This window comes from Bison bison, unplaced genomic scaffold, assembly GCF_000754665.1.
Source record: "Bison bison bison isolate TAMUID 2011002044 unplaced genomic scaffold, Bison_UMD1.0 scf7180017864533, whole genome shotgun sequence".
In the NCBI taxonomy this organism is placed as follows: domain Eukaryota; kingdom Metazoa; phylum Chordata; class Mammalia; order Artiodactyla; family Bovidae; genus Bison; species Bison bison.
Genome location: NW_011495082.1, coordinates 17257521 through 17272509, shown reverse-complemented (window position 1 = coordinate 17272509; position 14989 = coordinate 17257521). Strand labels below are relative to the sequence as shown.

General features: G+C 39.4%; 1 protein-coding gene across 3 annotated transcripts in view; it reads left to right on the top strand.

Annotated features, from left to right (window-relative positions):
- The window catches only part of LOC104982561, a 126597-nt gene that overhangs the window by 21839 nt on the left and 89769 nt on the right, over positions 1-14989 (top strand). For all 3 annotated transcript variants that reach the window (XM_010831986.1, XM_010831987.1, XM_010831988.1), the window contains one exon: positions 12293-12460. In XM_010831986.1, coding sequence (XP_010830288.1) covers positions 12293-12460 — 168 coding nt within the window. The remainder of the gene's footprint in view (positions 1-12292; positions 12461-14989) is intronic.

Genomic DNA, 14989 nt, shown 5'->3' with positions numbered 1-14989 from the left:
CAACTCTCACATCCATACATGACCACTGGAAAAACCATAGCCTTGACTAGATGAACCTTTGTTGGCAAAGTAATGTCTCTGCTTTTGAATATGCTATTTAGGTTGGTCATAACTTTCCTTCCAGGGAGCAAGCGTCTTTTAATTTCATGGCTGCAGTCACCATCTGCAGTGATTTTGGAGCCCAGAAAAATAAAGTCTGACACTGTTTCCACTGTTTCCCTATCTATTTCCCATGAAGTGATGGGACCTGATGCCATGATCTTCGTTTCCTGAATGTTGAGCTTTAAGCCAACTTTTTCACTCTCCACTTTCACTTTCATCAAGAGGCTTTTTAGTTCCTCTTCACTTTCTTCTTACTATAGTTATTCTCTAACAGTTTTTAAGAGAGTTTCTTTGGGAGGTAATCTGAGTATTTATAAATCTGAAAATGTATTCATTTCCTTCTTAATTCTGATGACAGTTTAACATAGTTTGGTAGACAATTCTAGGTTCAGATTATTTAAGAAACTGGTTCACCATCTTCCAGTAACCAGTGGTGTTGATGAGCAGTCTGAATCCAATCTCATTCTCACAATTTATGTCATAAGTCCAACTTTTGTCTATTTTACCTCTTAGGGTTTTCTCTTCATCCTCGGAATTCTAAAATGTTCTAGTACATATGTCAGTATGGCATATATTTCCATGTTTGGCATCCCATAAGCTATCACATGCTAGTGACTCATGCCTTTCTTCAAGTTTCATAAATTCTCAGATACAAGTTCTCTCCTGTCTATTTTCTTCTGCTGTGACCCCTTTTAGAGAGTCATTTAAACTTGTAGATCTATCCTCCAGATGTCTTAACCGACCTTTCATACTTCACATCTCTTCATTAATTTCTACTGCATTCTGAGAGAATTCCTTAACCCTATCAGCTTAACAAGTCCCCCTGCATCCAAATCATTCTTTCTCTTTAGCCTTTTTTTTTAATGTTTTTTTTTTTTATTTCAGCAACATTCAGCATTTAAAAATGTTTTTTATTTTTTTGAGTTCAAAGGATATTTAGATGGTTCTTTTTTGTTGATCTATTTTTTTTAAATTTTACCTCTGAGAACATTAAATGTATTATATAAAGTTTTAATCTAGTTGCTCTATCAACTATTTTCTCAGTACTCATTTCATATTTGCCAAGTTTGTTATCTATATTTCATAGTGTTGGCTTTCCCAAGTGCTTTGTGATTTTTGATTGGGTGCTTATTTTTTGGTTCAAATTTCCTACTCACCTAACACCTCTAACTGAGCCCCCAGGCAGGTAGCGGAGGCTCCACTGCGGTTTTTGCTGTTCTCTCTGTAAGAAAGCGGCAAGTTACAATAAAGACATAACCCTGCACAGAATATTCTATAAGCCATTTGGGTGTCCTCTGTCCTCAATCTTTAACTTTTTAAACACTCATTTTCTTCTTGGCTAAAGGCAGGTACAATCACTGCTGCTACTTGACTCATGGCGGAGTTTCTAAGTGAGGGATGTGCAGACATCAAGCTACGGGCTGTTTCTGGCATGGTGCTCCAATTCATCGCTCTGTTGACTGCACCTGGGGCCTCTCCAGCTCTTCACTCTTGGTCATGCTTCCACCATTCTGCATCACAACTTCCTCACAGACAAGTCAGAGAAAGACAAGTACTGTATGATATGATTTATATGTGGAATCTAAAAAAGCCATACTTGTAAAAATAGGAAAATGGTGATTACATGGGATGACAGGATAGATGTTGTTAAGGGTACAACAGGCAAAGGGCACTAAATAAATCTTAGAGGTAAAATGCACCTCCAAGTATAAGTATAGTGAATGTAGACAATAATACTGTATTATAGTCATCAAACTTACTAGAAGACTAAAACTTAATTATTCCAACCACTAAAAAGAAAGAATAATTAATGTTACTCTGAAAGAGGTGCTAATTGTCACTACAATGGCAATCGTTGCTATAATGTATAAATGCATCAAATGAACATGTGCACACCTGAAATTTACTCAGTGTTATACGTCAAATGGGCTTTGCTGGTAGCTCAGGTGGTAAAGAATCGGCCTGCAATGCAGGAGACTCTGGTTTGATTCCTGGGTTGGGAAGATCCCCTAGAGAAGGGATAGGCTACCCAATCCAGTATTTTGGGGCTTCCCTGGGGTCTCAGATGGTAAAGAATCCACCTACAATGAGGGAGACTTGGGTTTGATCCCTGGGTTGGGAAGATTCCCCAGGAGGAGGGCATGGCAACCAACTCCAGTATTCTTGCCTGGAGAATCCCCATGGACAGGGAAGACTGGCATGCTGCAGTCCATGGGGTCACAAAGAGTCGGACACATTGAGCGACTGAACGACAACAGCACACACACACACACACACACACACTCTCTCTGTTTCCTTCCTATTTTTCTTCTGGAATTTGAAATACCTCTCTCCTTTATTACACAGAAAAATTTAGCTGCAATCCCCGCTTGTACTTGTGTTTAATTGAACTTACCACAGTCTTCATAAAATAAAAGACCTTGTAGGAATTAGGACCCATCCAAAAACAGGTTTTCTAGCATTCCTATTAAATTGGGATACTGGGCCTATGCTTCCTCTACTACCTTGAATCCATGTCTGCACATAGCTTCCATTTGTCCCTCTAGCTTCTTTTTCAACCTTTCTCCACCTTACTATCTGCCCCAGGAGTCTCACCCCCAGGCTCCCTATGGGGTTGGCCTCCAGAGAAGATCAACAGAAGCCTGGAGGGAGTGTTGTTCATTGTTCAGCTGCTAAGTTGTGTCTAACTCTGAGATCCCAGGGACTGCAGCAAGTCAGGTTTCCCTGTCCTTCAGTATCTCCTGGAGTTTGCTCAGGAGCATGTCTGTTGTGTTGATGATGCCATCCATCCATTTCATTCCTCTCTCGCCCCTTTTCTCCTCCTGCCCTCAATGCTGAAGCTGAAGCTCCAATACTTTGGCCACCTGATGTGAAGAGCTGACTCACTGGAAAAGACCCTGATGCTGGGAAAGGCTGAGGAGGCAGTAAGGAGACTAAGATTCTGGTACTATTGCCTCAGATCTTTCCCCTGTGGTGTACAAAGGCTGCCTGTGTCCCTAAAGTCATATTCTTGTAAAACCATCCTTTCCACACTGCCTTCCATGGCTCTGGGGTCTGATAACTCTCTTCAGATTACTCACTGAGTGTGTCCCCAACCTTAAGACATACCAGTGCTCTATCCTCATATTGTGAGGATAATATGAGCTGAAACTCCAATACTTTGGCCACCTGATGTGAAGAACTGACTCATTGGAAAAGACCCTAATGCTGGGAAAGATTGAAGGCAGATGGAGAAGGGGATAACAGGGGAAGAGATGGTTGAATGGCATCACTCACTCAATGGACATGAGTTTGAGCAAACTCCAGGAGATAATGAAGAACAAGGAAGCCTGGCATGCTGCAGTCCATGGGTCGCAAAGAATCGGACATGACAGCAATGATCAAATATCACCTACATTACAAACTGATAAAACACAGCTGTCCATTGCTTACAGAGATAGGAGAGGACACCCCTCAACAGACGTCTGATAGTGCTTCAGAGTGGGGAAAGACAAAGTCTTATTCTATTGACAATTAGAAACTTGATTTAAGGCAGGTGTTTCAGTGTGTGAGCTTGATTAAAACTGGGTAAGGATCATTATTTAAAAGATCAGCACTTAGGGAAAAGGCAAGGTGAGGATTTTGAGAATTTCAAAGAGACTAAGTAAATGAGCTATCTGTTGATGCATTTTGTTGAAGAGTTGATGGTTGGGAGATAAGTACCTGTAATGAACAATAAAGATATTTGCCCAGTCAAGGGTCTTCTAGACTATAAAATGTATTGATAATGTGAAACAAGGTGTGTAATTTAGACAATAAGATGTGTGGAAGTAATTGGTTTTGGTTTTCAGTTTCCAAGCTGTAAAAGAGGGTGGAGGTTTTGTTCTCAATATACTCAAATCTTCCCTAGTCTTGGGGTAAGTAAATAGACAAAATTTCACTAAGGTGAATTACTCCAAACTGGATTTCCTAGATAGCATTATTCTTGAACGGCCATTCATGTTTTTCTTGGCCTTTAATTTGATTAACTTGCAGTCGCTGAAAATTTTCTTTCTTTCCACCTGAGAAAATGTGTTTCCAAGGCAAACCATTCAAGACCACAGTAATCCAAGTCTGTGCCCCAACCACTAATGCCAAAAAAGATGCAGTTGAACGGTTCTGTGAAGACATACAAGACCTTCTAGAACCAACACCCCAAAAAGATGCTCTTTTCATCATAGGGGACTGGAATGCAAAAGTAGGAAGTCAAGAGATACCTGGAGTAATAGGCAAATTTGGCCTTGGAGTACAAAACGAAGCAGGGAAAAGGCTAACAGTTTTGCCAAGAGAACGCACTGGTCATAGCAAACACCCTCTTCCAACAACACAAGAGAAAACTCTACACGGGGACATCACCAGATGGTCAACACCGAAATCAGACTGATTATGTTCTTTGCAGCCAAAGATGGAGAAGCTCTATACAATCAGCAAAAACAAGACCAGGAGCTGACTGGCTCAGATCATGAAGTCCTTATTGCCAAATTCAGACTTAAATTGAAGAAAGTGGGGAAAACCACTAGACCATTCAGGGATGACCTAAATCAAATCCCTTACAATTATACAGTAGAAGTGACAAATAGATTCTAAGGATTAGATATGATAGACAGAGTGCCCGAAGAACTATGGATGGAGGTTTGTGACATTGTACAGGAGGCAGTGATCAAGGCCAATCCCCAAGAAAAAGAAATCCAAAAAGGCAAAATGGTTATCTGAGAGAACTTCAAAATAGCTGAGAAAAAAAGAGAAGCAAAAGGCAAAGGAGAAAAGGAAATATATACTCATCTGAATGCGGAGTTCTAAAGAATAGAAAGGAAAGATAAGAAAGCTTTCCTAAGTGATCAATGCAAAGAAATAGAGGAAAACAACTGAATGGGAAAGACTAGAGATCTCTTCAAGAAAATTAGTGATACCAAGGAAACATTGCATGCAAAGATAGGCTCGATAAAGGACAGAAATGGTATGGACCAAAGAGAAGCAGAAGATATTAAGAAGAGGCAGCAAAAATACACAGAAAAACTATGCAAAAAAAGATCTTAATGACCCAGATAACCACAATGGTGTGATTACTCACCTAGAACCAGACATTCTGGAGTGTGAAGTCAAGTGAGCCTTAGGAAGCATCACTACAAACAAAGCTAGTGGAGGTGATGGAAATCCAGTTGATTTCCTAAATCCTAAAAGATGATGCTGTGAAAGTGCTGCACTCAATATGTCAGCAAATTTGGAAAACTCAGCAATTGCCACAGGACTGGGAAAAGTCAGTTTTCATTCCAATCTCAAAGAAAGGCAATGGAAAAGAATATTCAAACTAACAGACAACTGCACTCATCTCACATGCTAGCAAAGTAGTGCTCAAAATTCTACAAAACAGGCTTCAACAGTATGTGTACCGTGAACTTCCAGATGTTCAAGCTGTATTTAGAAAAGGCAGAGGAACCAGAGATCAAATTGCCAACATCTGTTGGATCATGGAAAAAGCAAGAGAGTTCCAGGAAAAACATCTACTTCTGCTTTATTGACTATGCCAAAGCCTCTGACTGTGTGGATCACAACAAACTTAAAGAGAAGGGAATACTGGAATACCTTACTTGCATCCTGATAAAATCTGTATGCAGGTCAAGAAGCAACAGTTAAAACCGGACATGGAACAACAGACTGGTTCCAATTTGAGAAAGGAGTACATCAAGGCTGAATATTTTCACCCTGCTTATTTAACTTATATACAGAGTATATCATAAGAAATGCCAGGCTGGATGAAGGGCAAGCTTAAATCAAGACTGCCAGGAGAAATATCAATACCCACAGATACGCAGATGACACCACCCTGATGGCAGAAAGTAAAGAAGAACTAAAGAGCCTCTTGAAAGTGAAAGAGGAAAGTGAAAAAGTTGGCTTAAAGCTCAACATTCAGAAAACTAAGATCATGGCATCAGGTCCCATCACTTCATGGAAGCAAATAAATGAGGAAACAATGGGAAAAGTGAGAGACTTTATTTTCTTGGGCTCCAAAATCACTGCAGATGGTAACTGCAGCCATGAAATTAGAATTTGCTTTACCCTTTGGAAGAAAAGCTATGACCAAGCTAGACAGCATATTAAAAAGCAGAGATATTACTTTACTAAAAAGGTCCATCTAGTCAAGGCTATGGTTTTTCCAGTAGTCATGTATGGATGTGAGAGTTGGCCTATAAAGAAAGCTGAGTGCTAAAGAATTGATGCTTTTGAACTGTGGTGTTGGAGAAGACTCTTGAGAGTCCATTGGACTGCAAGGAGATCCAACCAGTCCATCCTAAAGGAAATCAGTCCTGAATATTGACTGCAAGGACTGATGCTGAAGCTGAAACTCCAACACTTTAGCCACCTGATGCAAAGAACTGACTCATTGGAAAAGAATCTGATGCAAAGAACTGACTCATTGGAAAAGACCCTGATGCTGGGAAAGATTGAAGGCAGGAGGAGAAGGGGACGACAGAGGATGAGATGGTTGGATGGTATCACCGACTCAATGGACATGAGTTTGAACATGCTCTGGGAGATAGTAAAGAATAGGGAAGCCTGGTGTGCTACAATTCATCGGGTCACAAAGAGTCGGACATGACTGAGGAACTGAACTAAACTGAAGAAAATAAATCTTGTTTTAGTCACGTAAATTAGATACAATTGCTCTTGGTCCTATTCTTCCTGGTCCCCCAAAGCATATCTCACACAAAAGCAATGCAGCTGGTACTCTGGATCCACAAGTGATTGTTTTCAGGACCCACCTCCATGGTCACCAAATCCCTGGATGCTCAAGCCCCTAGGATAGAAGGGCTTGTCTCACATACTCCACAGCAAACAACCTGAAATCCTTAGTTTTATGGACAAATCCTCTACTACTAGTCTCTTTCACAGTCACGTCTGCCCTGCAGAAAAAGGAACAACTAGAGCTGTGTTGGAATCAGCTCATCCAGGTGGCACTAGCAGTAAAGAACCTGCTTGCCAATGCAGGAGACGCCAGAGACGCAGACTCAATCCCTGCATGGATCCCTGTGTCAGGAAGATCCCCCGCAAGAGGAAGTGCACCTCACTCCAGTGTTCTTGCCTGGAGAATCCCATGGACAGAGGAGCCTAGTTGCAAAGAGCTGGACACAACTGAGTGCACACCAAGTAGCCAAATAATAGGTGTGTTGGAATCAGCTCACAGTGGTTTATTTCAGCCAATTGTCCATTTTATCAGCTTCCCTGGTGGCTCAGAGGGTAAAGCACTTTTATCCCCTCAACACTGTAATTCAGTAACATCAGGCTGGTAGCTTGAAACTGGCCATGGAGTATTTATTCAATGGAAACCAGAAAACACTACAAATCAGGGCTTATTTTTTTCTTTTTCTTTTGGACCATCACTTGTTAAACATTTACCACTGCCCACTAGAAACAACACAGGAATCAGTTGTATGACTTCAATTCAAATTCAAGCCGAAATACCATGATCATTTTAATTAAAGCAATTATTGTTTCCTTTGGGATGGATTCTGTTTTGAATGGAAACATATACTAACAATTTGTTTCAGATTAGACATGAGGGAATTGAACCGCCATTTTATTTTTCCGTTTATCCAAGGCACCAACACTCAGTAGGCATGTTCTATTTCCTCAAAAACTTCTCAGTAGAGGCTGCAATTCACTAAGAGCTGCTGGAGCTAGCATTGCTTAATGTGTGCTTTAAATTTTATCTCATTTACAGAGTCAGTATATGCTCCTAATCCATGACTTAAAATCTGACAGCTTTATCGAGCGTCATTAGAGCTGGTGTTTTTCAGTCTGTTAATCTCACTCAGCTCTGACTTCCTACATAATAACTGGAAAACACATTAGGAATGGCATATTTATGTCTGTGGACACAGTTGATCAATCCGTCTAGGCTGTGGGGAATGCTGACTAAGGCATACCAGGTAAATAACTTGAAGGCTGTATACTGAAGTCAGAAGGGTCTGCAGCATGGAGCTCTGATTTTCATAATCTCGAATGGTTCCTGTAGTACAAACAGATGTGGCAAGAATTTGGGTCTAATTGTGTGAGGACTCTTGACAGCATTTCCCTTATTTCATTCTGCAATAAGAATTATTAAGGAACTGTATTTACATAATAAAGGAACTTCAATTTCCAATAGTAAGAGCTAACAATTACATTGTGCTTACTATGCCAGGCTTTATGATATAAATGAGTTAAGCATGATATTTTCATCCTGACTTTACCAAAGGAGGAATCTGAGTCATGGAGAGAATAAGAGAATAAGTCATGGAGAGAATAGCCAATGTCACTCAGCTATAATTAGTGGCAGAACTGACTGGACCATTCGTATCTGACCTGGTCTCTCACTGGAAATGCCCAGAGTCTTACTTCATAAGATACCATTTTTTTGTTACCTTCAAATACAGTAGAATGAGAGAGAGATGAGAATGTCTAAAAACATCTGAAACTGAGCTGAGTATTTTTTTTTCCTTTTGATTCTCAAGTCCAAAAAAATGAAGTATTTAAATTTTTTAAGAGCAAAGAAGTGAACATGCCATTTCTGTCGTACCGAGAATATTTAAGAGCTCATTCTGTGTACATGTTATGTACAAAGTGCTTTGTATAAAATAGATAACAACAAGAACTACTGTAAAGAATTTTAATTTTTTAAAAAGGAGCCCATTCTGTTTTAAAGTTTCATTTATTAAAAGACTCATCTAACCAGCCAAATTTAGATGACCAGATTTTGGTGACAGAAATGTTTGGTCTGTTTTTTCTCGGCTCAAAGTTCCCAAAGGGCAGTCGCTGGGAAATCCAGCAGCTCAAAACTGCAGCAGGTGTGTGGCGTGCTGCTTCACTGGATTTTAACACAAATTTTATGTCTCAGTTTATGTAAGAATATGTTGATCAGCTCTGTCTTGGTAACTGAATGAACAGAGAACTGCTCATCCACATAATCAAATCTGTATATAAATAAGTGAGCTATTTTAACAGCCTCATGCAGGCTGACAAAAACAAAGATGTCTATAATTTAAAGGCCCACCCTCAGACCTTTAAATGATAGGGGGATGATTACCCATCCAACCTGGACAGCTCCTATTCAGAAAAATAAGATAAATCCTTGCCCAGGAATCTACATATGCTATATTCATAAATATTAAAATATAACTGAATATGTAAGGCTAAGGATATAGACAAATCAAATCATGGAAGACACTTCAGGGCTTCTGTAAATTTAGCAAGTATGTAAGAAGCAGTTTTGATTTAGGCTTAAAGCTCAGATAGGTCAATGAATTATTATAATTTTTCAGTTTACTTTTCCTACCATTTAATGTCAAATGTTACACTCAGATTTATTAAAAAATGAGTGCAAACATACGTAAGGGATGATGAAATAAGTTATGTGGAACAAGATATGCTATATCCAAAGTTAAAGTATTCTCTTCTAAAGCTTTCATCATTTTTATTTCAACAGACAAGATGTCCCATAATATTCTCATATCATTTACATTTTAACTTTATCATTACATTACCATACATCATCCCCTTTATTTTCACCCACCAAAACTGGATTTATTCAATCAACATAGTCTATCTTTCCAGTACCTTCTTCCCTACTTGTCCGCATATGTTTATCTACCAATCCATAACCCCAACATTTTGTAGAAATTTTGCCCACTCCTCACGTGTGTATGCTCAGTCATGTCCAACTGTAACCCCATGGACTACAACCTTACAGGCTCCTGTGTCCATGGAATTCTCAAGGTAAGAATTCTGGAATGGGTTGCCATTTCCTCCTACAGGGGATCTTCCCAACCCAGGGATCAAACCCGCATCTCCTGTATTGACAGGTGGATTCTTTACCACTGAGCCACCTGGAAAGCCCACCACTCTTTAAGGTCCAGTCTAATGATACCCTTCCTTTTTCTTTTTCCTTTGGTCATGACTACTCTCCTTCTTCTGAACCCTCTTATCTCATCCTAAGTACCACATCCGACTCATCTTTCTATCCCTATTATGCCTAAAATTGTAGCTTGCTCATGACAGAGGAATAATTATTTTAAATTAATTCAACTTGATAAATGAGTAATTTGTTTTTAATTAGTTTATTTTAATTGGAGTCTAATTACTTTACAATATTGTATTGGTTTTGCCATACATTGACATGAATTAGACATGGGTGTACATGTGTCCCCATCCTGAACCCCCCCTCCCATCTCCCTCCCCATCCCATCCCTCAGAGTCATCCCAGTGCACCGGCCCTGAGAGCCCTGTCTCATGCATCGAACCTGGACTGGAGATCTGTTTCACATATGACGATATACATGTTTCAGTGATATTCTCCCTCTCCCACAGAGTCCAAAAGACTGTTCTTTACATCTGTTCTTTGCTGTTTTGCATATAGGGTTATCGTTATCATCTTTTTAAATTCCATATATATGCATTTGTATACTGTATTGATGTTTTTCTTTCTGACTTACTTCACTCTGTATAATAGGCTCCAGTTTCATCCACTTCATTAGAACTGACTCAAATGAATTTTTCTTTAATAGCTGAGTAATATTCCATTGTGTATATGTACCACAGCTTTTTTATCCATTCGTCTGCTGATGGGCATCTAGGTTGCTTCCATGTCCTGGCTATTATAAACAGTGCTGCGATGAACATTAGGGTACACGTGTCTCTTTCAATTCTGGTTTCCTCGGTGTGTATGCCCAGCAGTGGGATTGCTGGGTCGTAAGGCAGTTCTATTTCCAGTTTTTTAAGGAATCGCCACCCTGTTCTTCATAGTGGCTGTACTAGTTTGCATTCCCACCAACAGTGTAAGAGGGTTCCCTTTTCTTAAATGCATCTAAAACCACTTAACTCACTGTGGATTGATATAAAGTGACTGGTATAGTATCATTTGGTATATAAAATAAAAACTGTAAGAACGAGCGTTAAAGATATTTAGGATTTGTTCTTGACTGTCTGTGAGGGGCTGTGCTATCTCATGCTTTGTCAGTACACCACCCCTGAGCATTTCTACACAAGTTAAGCGAACACTTGAACTAGAAACTTCCTGTTGCTTGTATCTGTGTATCAGGACCACTAACACTGGCAGCCTTCAGTCTAGTATTAGGACAGCAGAAGTAGAAATGTAAGCCGAGTGGCAAGAACCATCAGGAGTGAGTCTCCAGAGAAAGGCAGAGGGAGCGAAAGAACCTTCCTTTCTAGGGGCTTTACGTAACTGACCTTCAGCAGAAGCACAGTACTGATGACCGATGGACACAGTGAGGGGAGTAAGGGAAAGGCTTTACCTATGATGTTTAAGACAAACATACAGGAGCAGATATAGCATGTGAGAAGAGATTAAAAGAGTTTGCTGTTGTTATTGTTGAAGAATCATTCTGGGATCGTCAAACCCCACTCTCTTCATGATAATGAAGAAATGTAAGTAAAGGATCTATGCTTTTCTTGAACGTATGCCTTAATTACATAATAGTGCTTCTCAAGTTTGTATCCTTGACAGACAGAAAGACGTGGGGCATGACTTTATTAAGTTTTTAATTACCCAAATAGGACCACAAAGAAACACTTAGAAGCTAAAATAGAAATGCACTCTCCTTCCCTCAACTGACACAGCCTCCCAGAGAATCCAATAAACTCCCAAATACACAGAAAATGGTCAGCTGCTATGAATGAAAGTGTCAGAGAAAACTTTACCTGCCTCCCTACATGCTTTATTCCACATGTAAGAGCATAGAGTTTTCTCAGAATATATGTTTTTGCAGCACCTTCTTTGAAGCACAGAGAGACAATAGGGATTTTTTTTTTCCCCATGCTCGGTATTTTGAAAGGGATTGTAAATCTAATTCTCAGTCTTATGTGGCTTCCTCTTAATACCTGAATACTCACACGTAAGTTTCAAAAACATACTTCTCTACAAAAGGATTAGTATACTGACTCCCACCGCACAGACCCTCAAGCAGTGCCTGTTTTATTTACGATATTTTAGGACTGTGCAAGTTCTTCCCAAGACAACTGTCTAACAAACTTAGCTGCTTGTTTTCAGGGATCACACTGCTTTAGTACAGATTTTTCCCCTGCATATATATTCAGTGCTTCCTCACCCTGGCCATCAGCATGTGCACAGCTTTCTTCCCAGATCATAATTCATGTCATCACCTTTTCTGCTCCTCAGTCACCTCAGAAGATGGGTGCTCTGTGGACCTTGGCTTTCGAGTCAGTATCGAAGAAAAAGGATTCTACACAGAGAACTTCCATTCAGCTGCATGGGTTTTCCGAGGGGATGATGGGAATCCTGAAGACAGTCCCAGATGTCTTAGCAAAAAACCCCGACCAGTAGCCGGTAAGGACCTCACAATTACAATAAAATGCATATGTCTTAGAGAATCTGTAAGCAGGCAAATCTCTAAAGTCGGCAAACTTGCACGCTGAGAGAAGCATTTGGAAAGAAGTGTGAGTGTGTATGTACATATATGCGTGTGTATGTGTATATAGAGAACCTTCTCAATATTGTGAAAGATTCTGAAGCTATTAAAATAATAACTGTCTTAGGAACCTATTCCAAAATAGACTAATAATTCCAAAGTTGGAATAAAGATGAATGTAGGAAGAGTCAAGAGTCTTTTTCATTCTACAAGTAAAAAATACTGTTATAAAAAATGTACTGAAGAACACAAACAAGCAGCAAATCATTTATTGCTCCAACACTGGACTATGACCACTTTATTGTTTCTGCCTCATCTTTTTAATATACATAGGTCTAGTCCTGTTTTCAAATGCATACAAAATATGCATCTCATATTCTCATGTATACTGCTGCTGCTGCTGCTAAGTCGCTTCAGTCGTGTCTGACTCTGTGCGACCCCATAGACGGCAGCCCACCAGGCTCCCCCGTCCCTGGGATTCTCCAGGCAAGAACACTGGAGTGGGTTGCCATTTCCTTCTCCAATGCATGAAAGTGAAAAGTGAAAGTGAAGTCGTTCAGTTGTGTCCGACTCTTGGCGACCCCATGGACTGCAGCCCACCAGGCTCCTCCGTCCATGGGATTTTCCAGGCAAGAGTACTGGAGTGGGATGCCATTGCCTTCTCCTTCATGTATACACTTTGATATAAAAGGAAAATCCCCAACCAGTAGCTGCTAAGGATTCTACAATTATTCAATTAAATTCTATAGCCTGACATATTTAATAATATAATTATTTAATAATTATACTTTCATTTCATAAAATAAATATTTTCATGTTTTTAAAATGTCATTAATAGTCTGATAGTTTCATGATGTTTTTTAAAGAGATTAAAATTCAGTTTACTAAAACTGTATTTCCTTAATGGAATAATAGCATGGTGATTTTTTTAAAAAAACTATACCTGAATAACAAATTTAAGAATGTGAAATTACTATTTCAATCTAATCTTTGCTGCAAAATTTAAGCTGTAGAGCGTTTATAAACTTTTATAAACAAAGTATAAATAAATTACTTTGATGAATAGTAAACAATGATTCAGATTTAAAATAATGTTTTAAATTAATTTTACAATCATGCATTCAGCAAACACCATTCCTACTATGGTCCAGGCACTGGGGGAAGCTACTAAAGATACACAGACGTAACAGGAGTGAGTAGGAGAGATTTCTATAAAGAGGTACTTAAATTTTCAGTACAGGCATCAAAATGTGCCTCGTTTCATCCAAATCCCATTTATGAGACATGAGTAATTGTTGTTACGCATAAGATCATCATTTGCTTTATCTGTAGAGGAAAATAGAGCCTCTTAATTTTTTCTTTTAAATATGAAAGTCAGCGTTGGAGGATTTTAATGAGGAAAAGTCGTAACTCTAAGTGAATTCCTGTGTACACGCATGAGACAATGCAAGGTTTGTCCACTGCACATTAAGAATACTTGTTTATACTCATCTCATAATATGACTTAATTGAGATTAACCATTCACTGAAAAGCATGCAGTATGAAACTTTAATTCTAAAAATTAAGGAATTTAGAGTGGAATTTTTGAAAATTAAAATGGATGCCAAGGAGCTGCATGTAAGTCAATGAAATTAAAATACTTCCTCATATCATACACAAAAGTCAACCCATAATGGCCTAAAGACTTGACTAGAAGACACGACAAATAAAACTCCTAGAGAGAACACAGGCAAAACATTCTCTGACATAAATTGTAGCACTATCTTCCTAGGTCAGTCAGTCTCCAAAGGCAAAAGAAAGAAAAGCAAAAACAAATAAATAGGACCTAATCAAATTTATAAGCGTTTGCACAGGAAAGAAAACCATAAATAAACCAAAAAGACAATGTATAGACCAGAAGAAAATTATTGCAAACAATGCAACTGTCAAGGAGTTAATTTTCAGAATATACAAAAACATCTCATTCAGCTCAATAACCAATAAAATAATAATAATAATAACCGAATCAGAAAATGAGCAGAAGACCTAAACAGACATTTCTCCAAAGAAAACATGAAGATGGCCAAAGGGCAGATGAAAAAACGCTCATCGTCACTAATTATTCAGTTCAGTTCAGTTCAGTCGCTCAGTCGTGTCCGACTCTTTTCGACCCCATGAATCGCAGCACGCCAGGCCTCCCTGTCCATCACCAACTCCCAGAGGACACTCAGACTCACGTCCATCGAGTCAGTGATGCCATCCAGCCATCTCATCCTCTGTCGTCCCCTTCTCCTCCTGCCCCCAACCCCTCCCAGCATCAGTCTTTTCCAATGAGTCAACACTTCGCATGAGGTGGCCAAAGTACTGGAGTTTCAGCTTTAGCGTCATTCCTTCCAAAGAAATCCCAGGGCTGATCTCCTTCAGAATGGACTGGTTGGATCTCCTTGCAGTCCAAGGGACTCTCAAG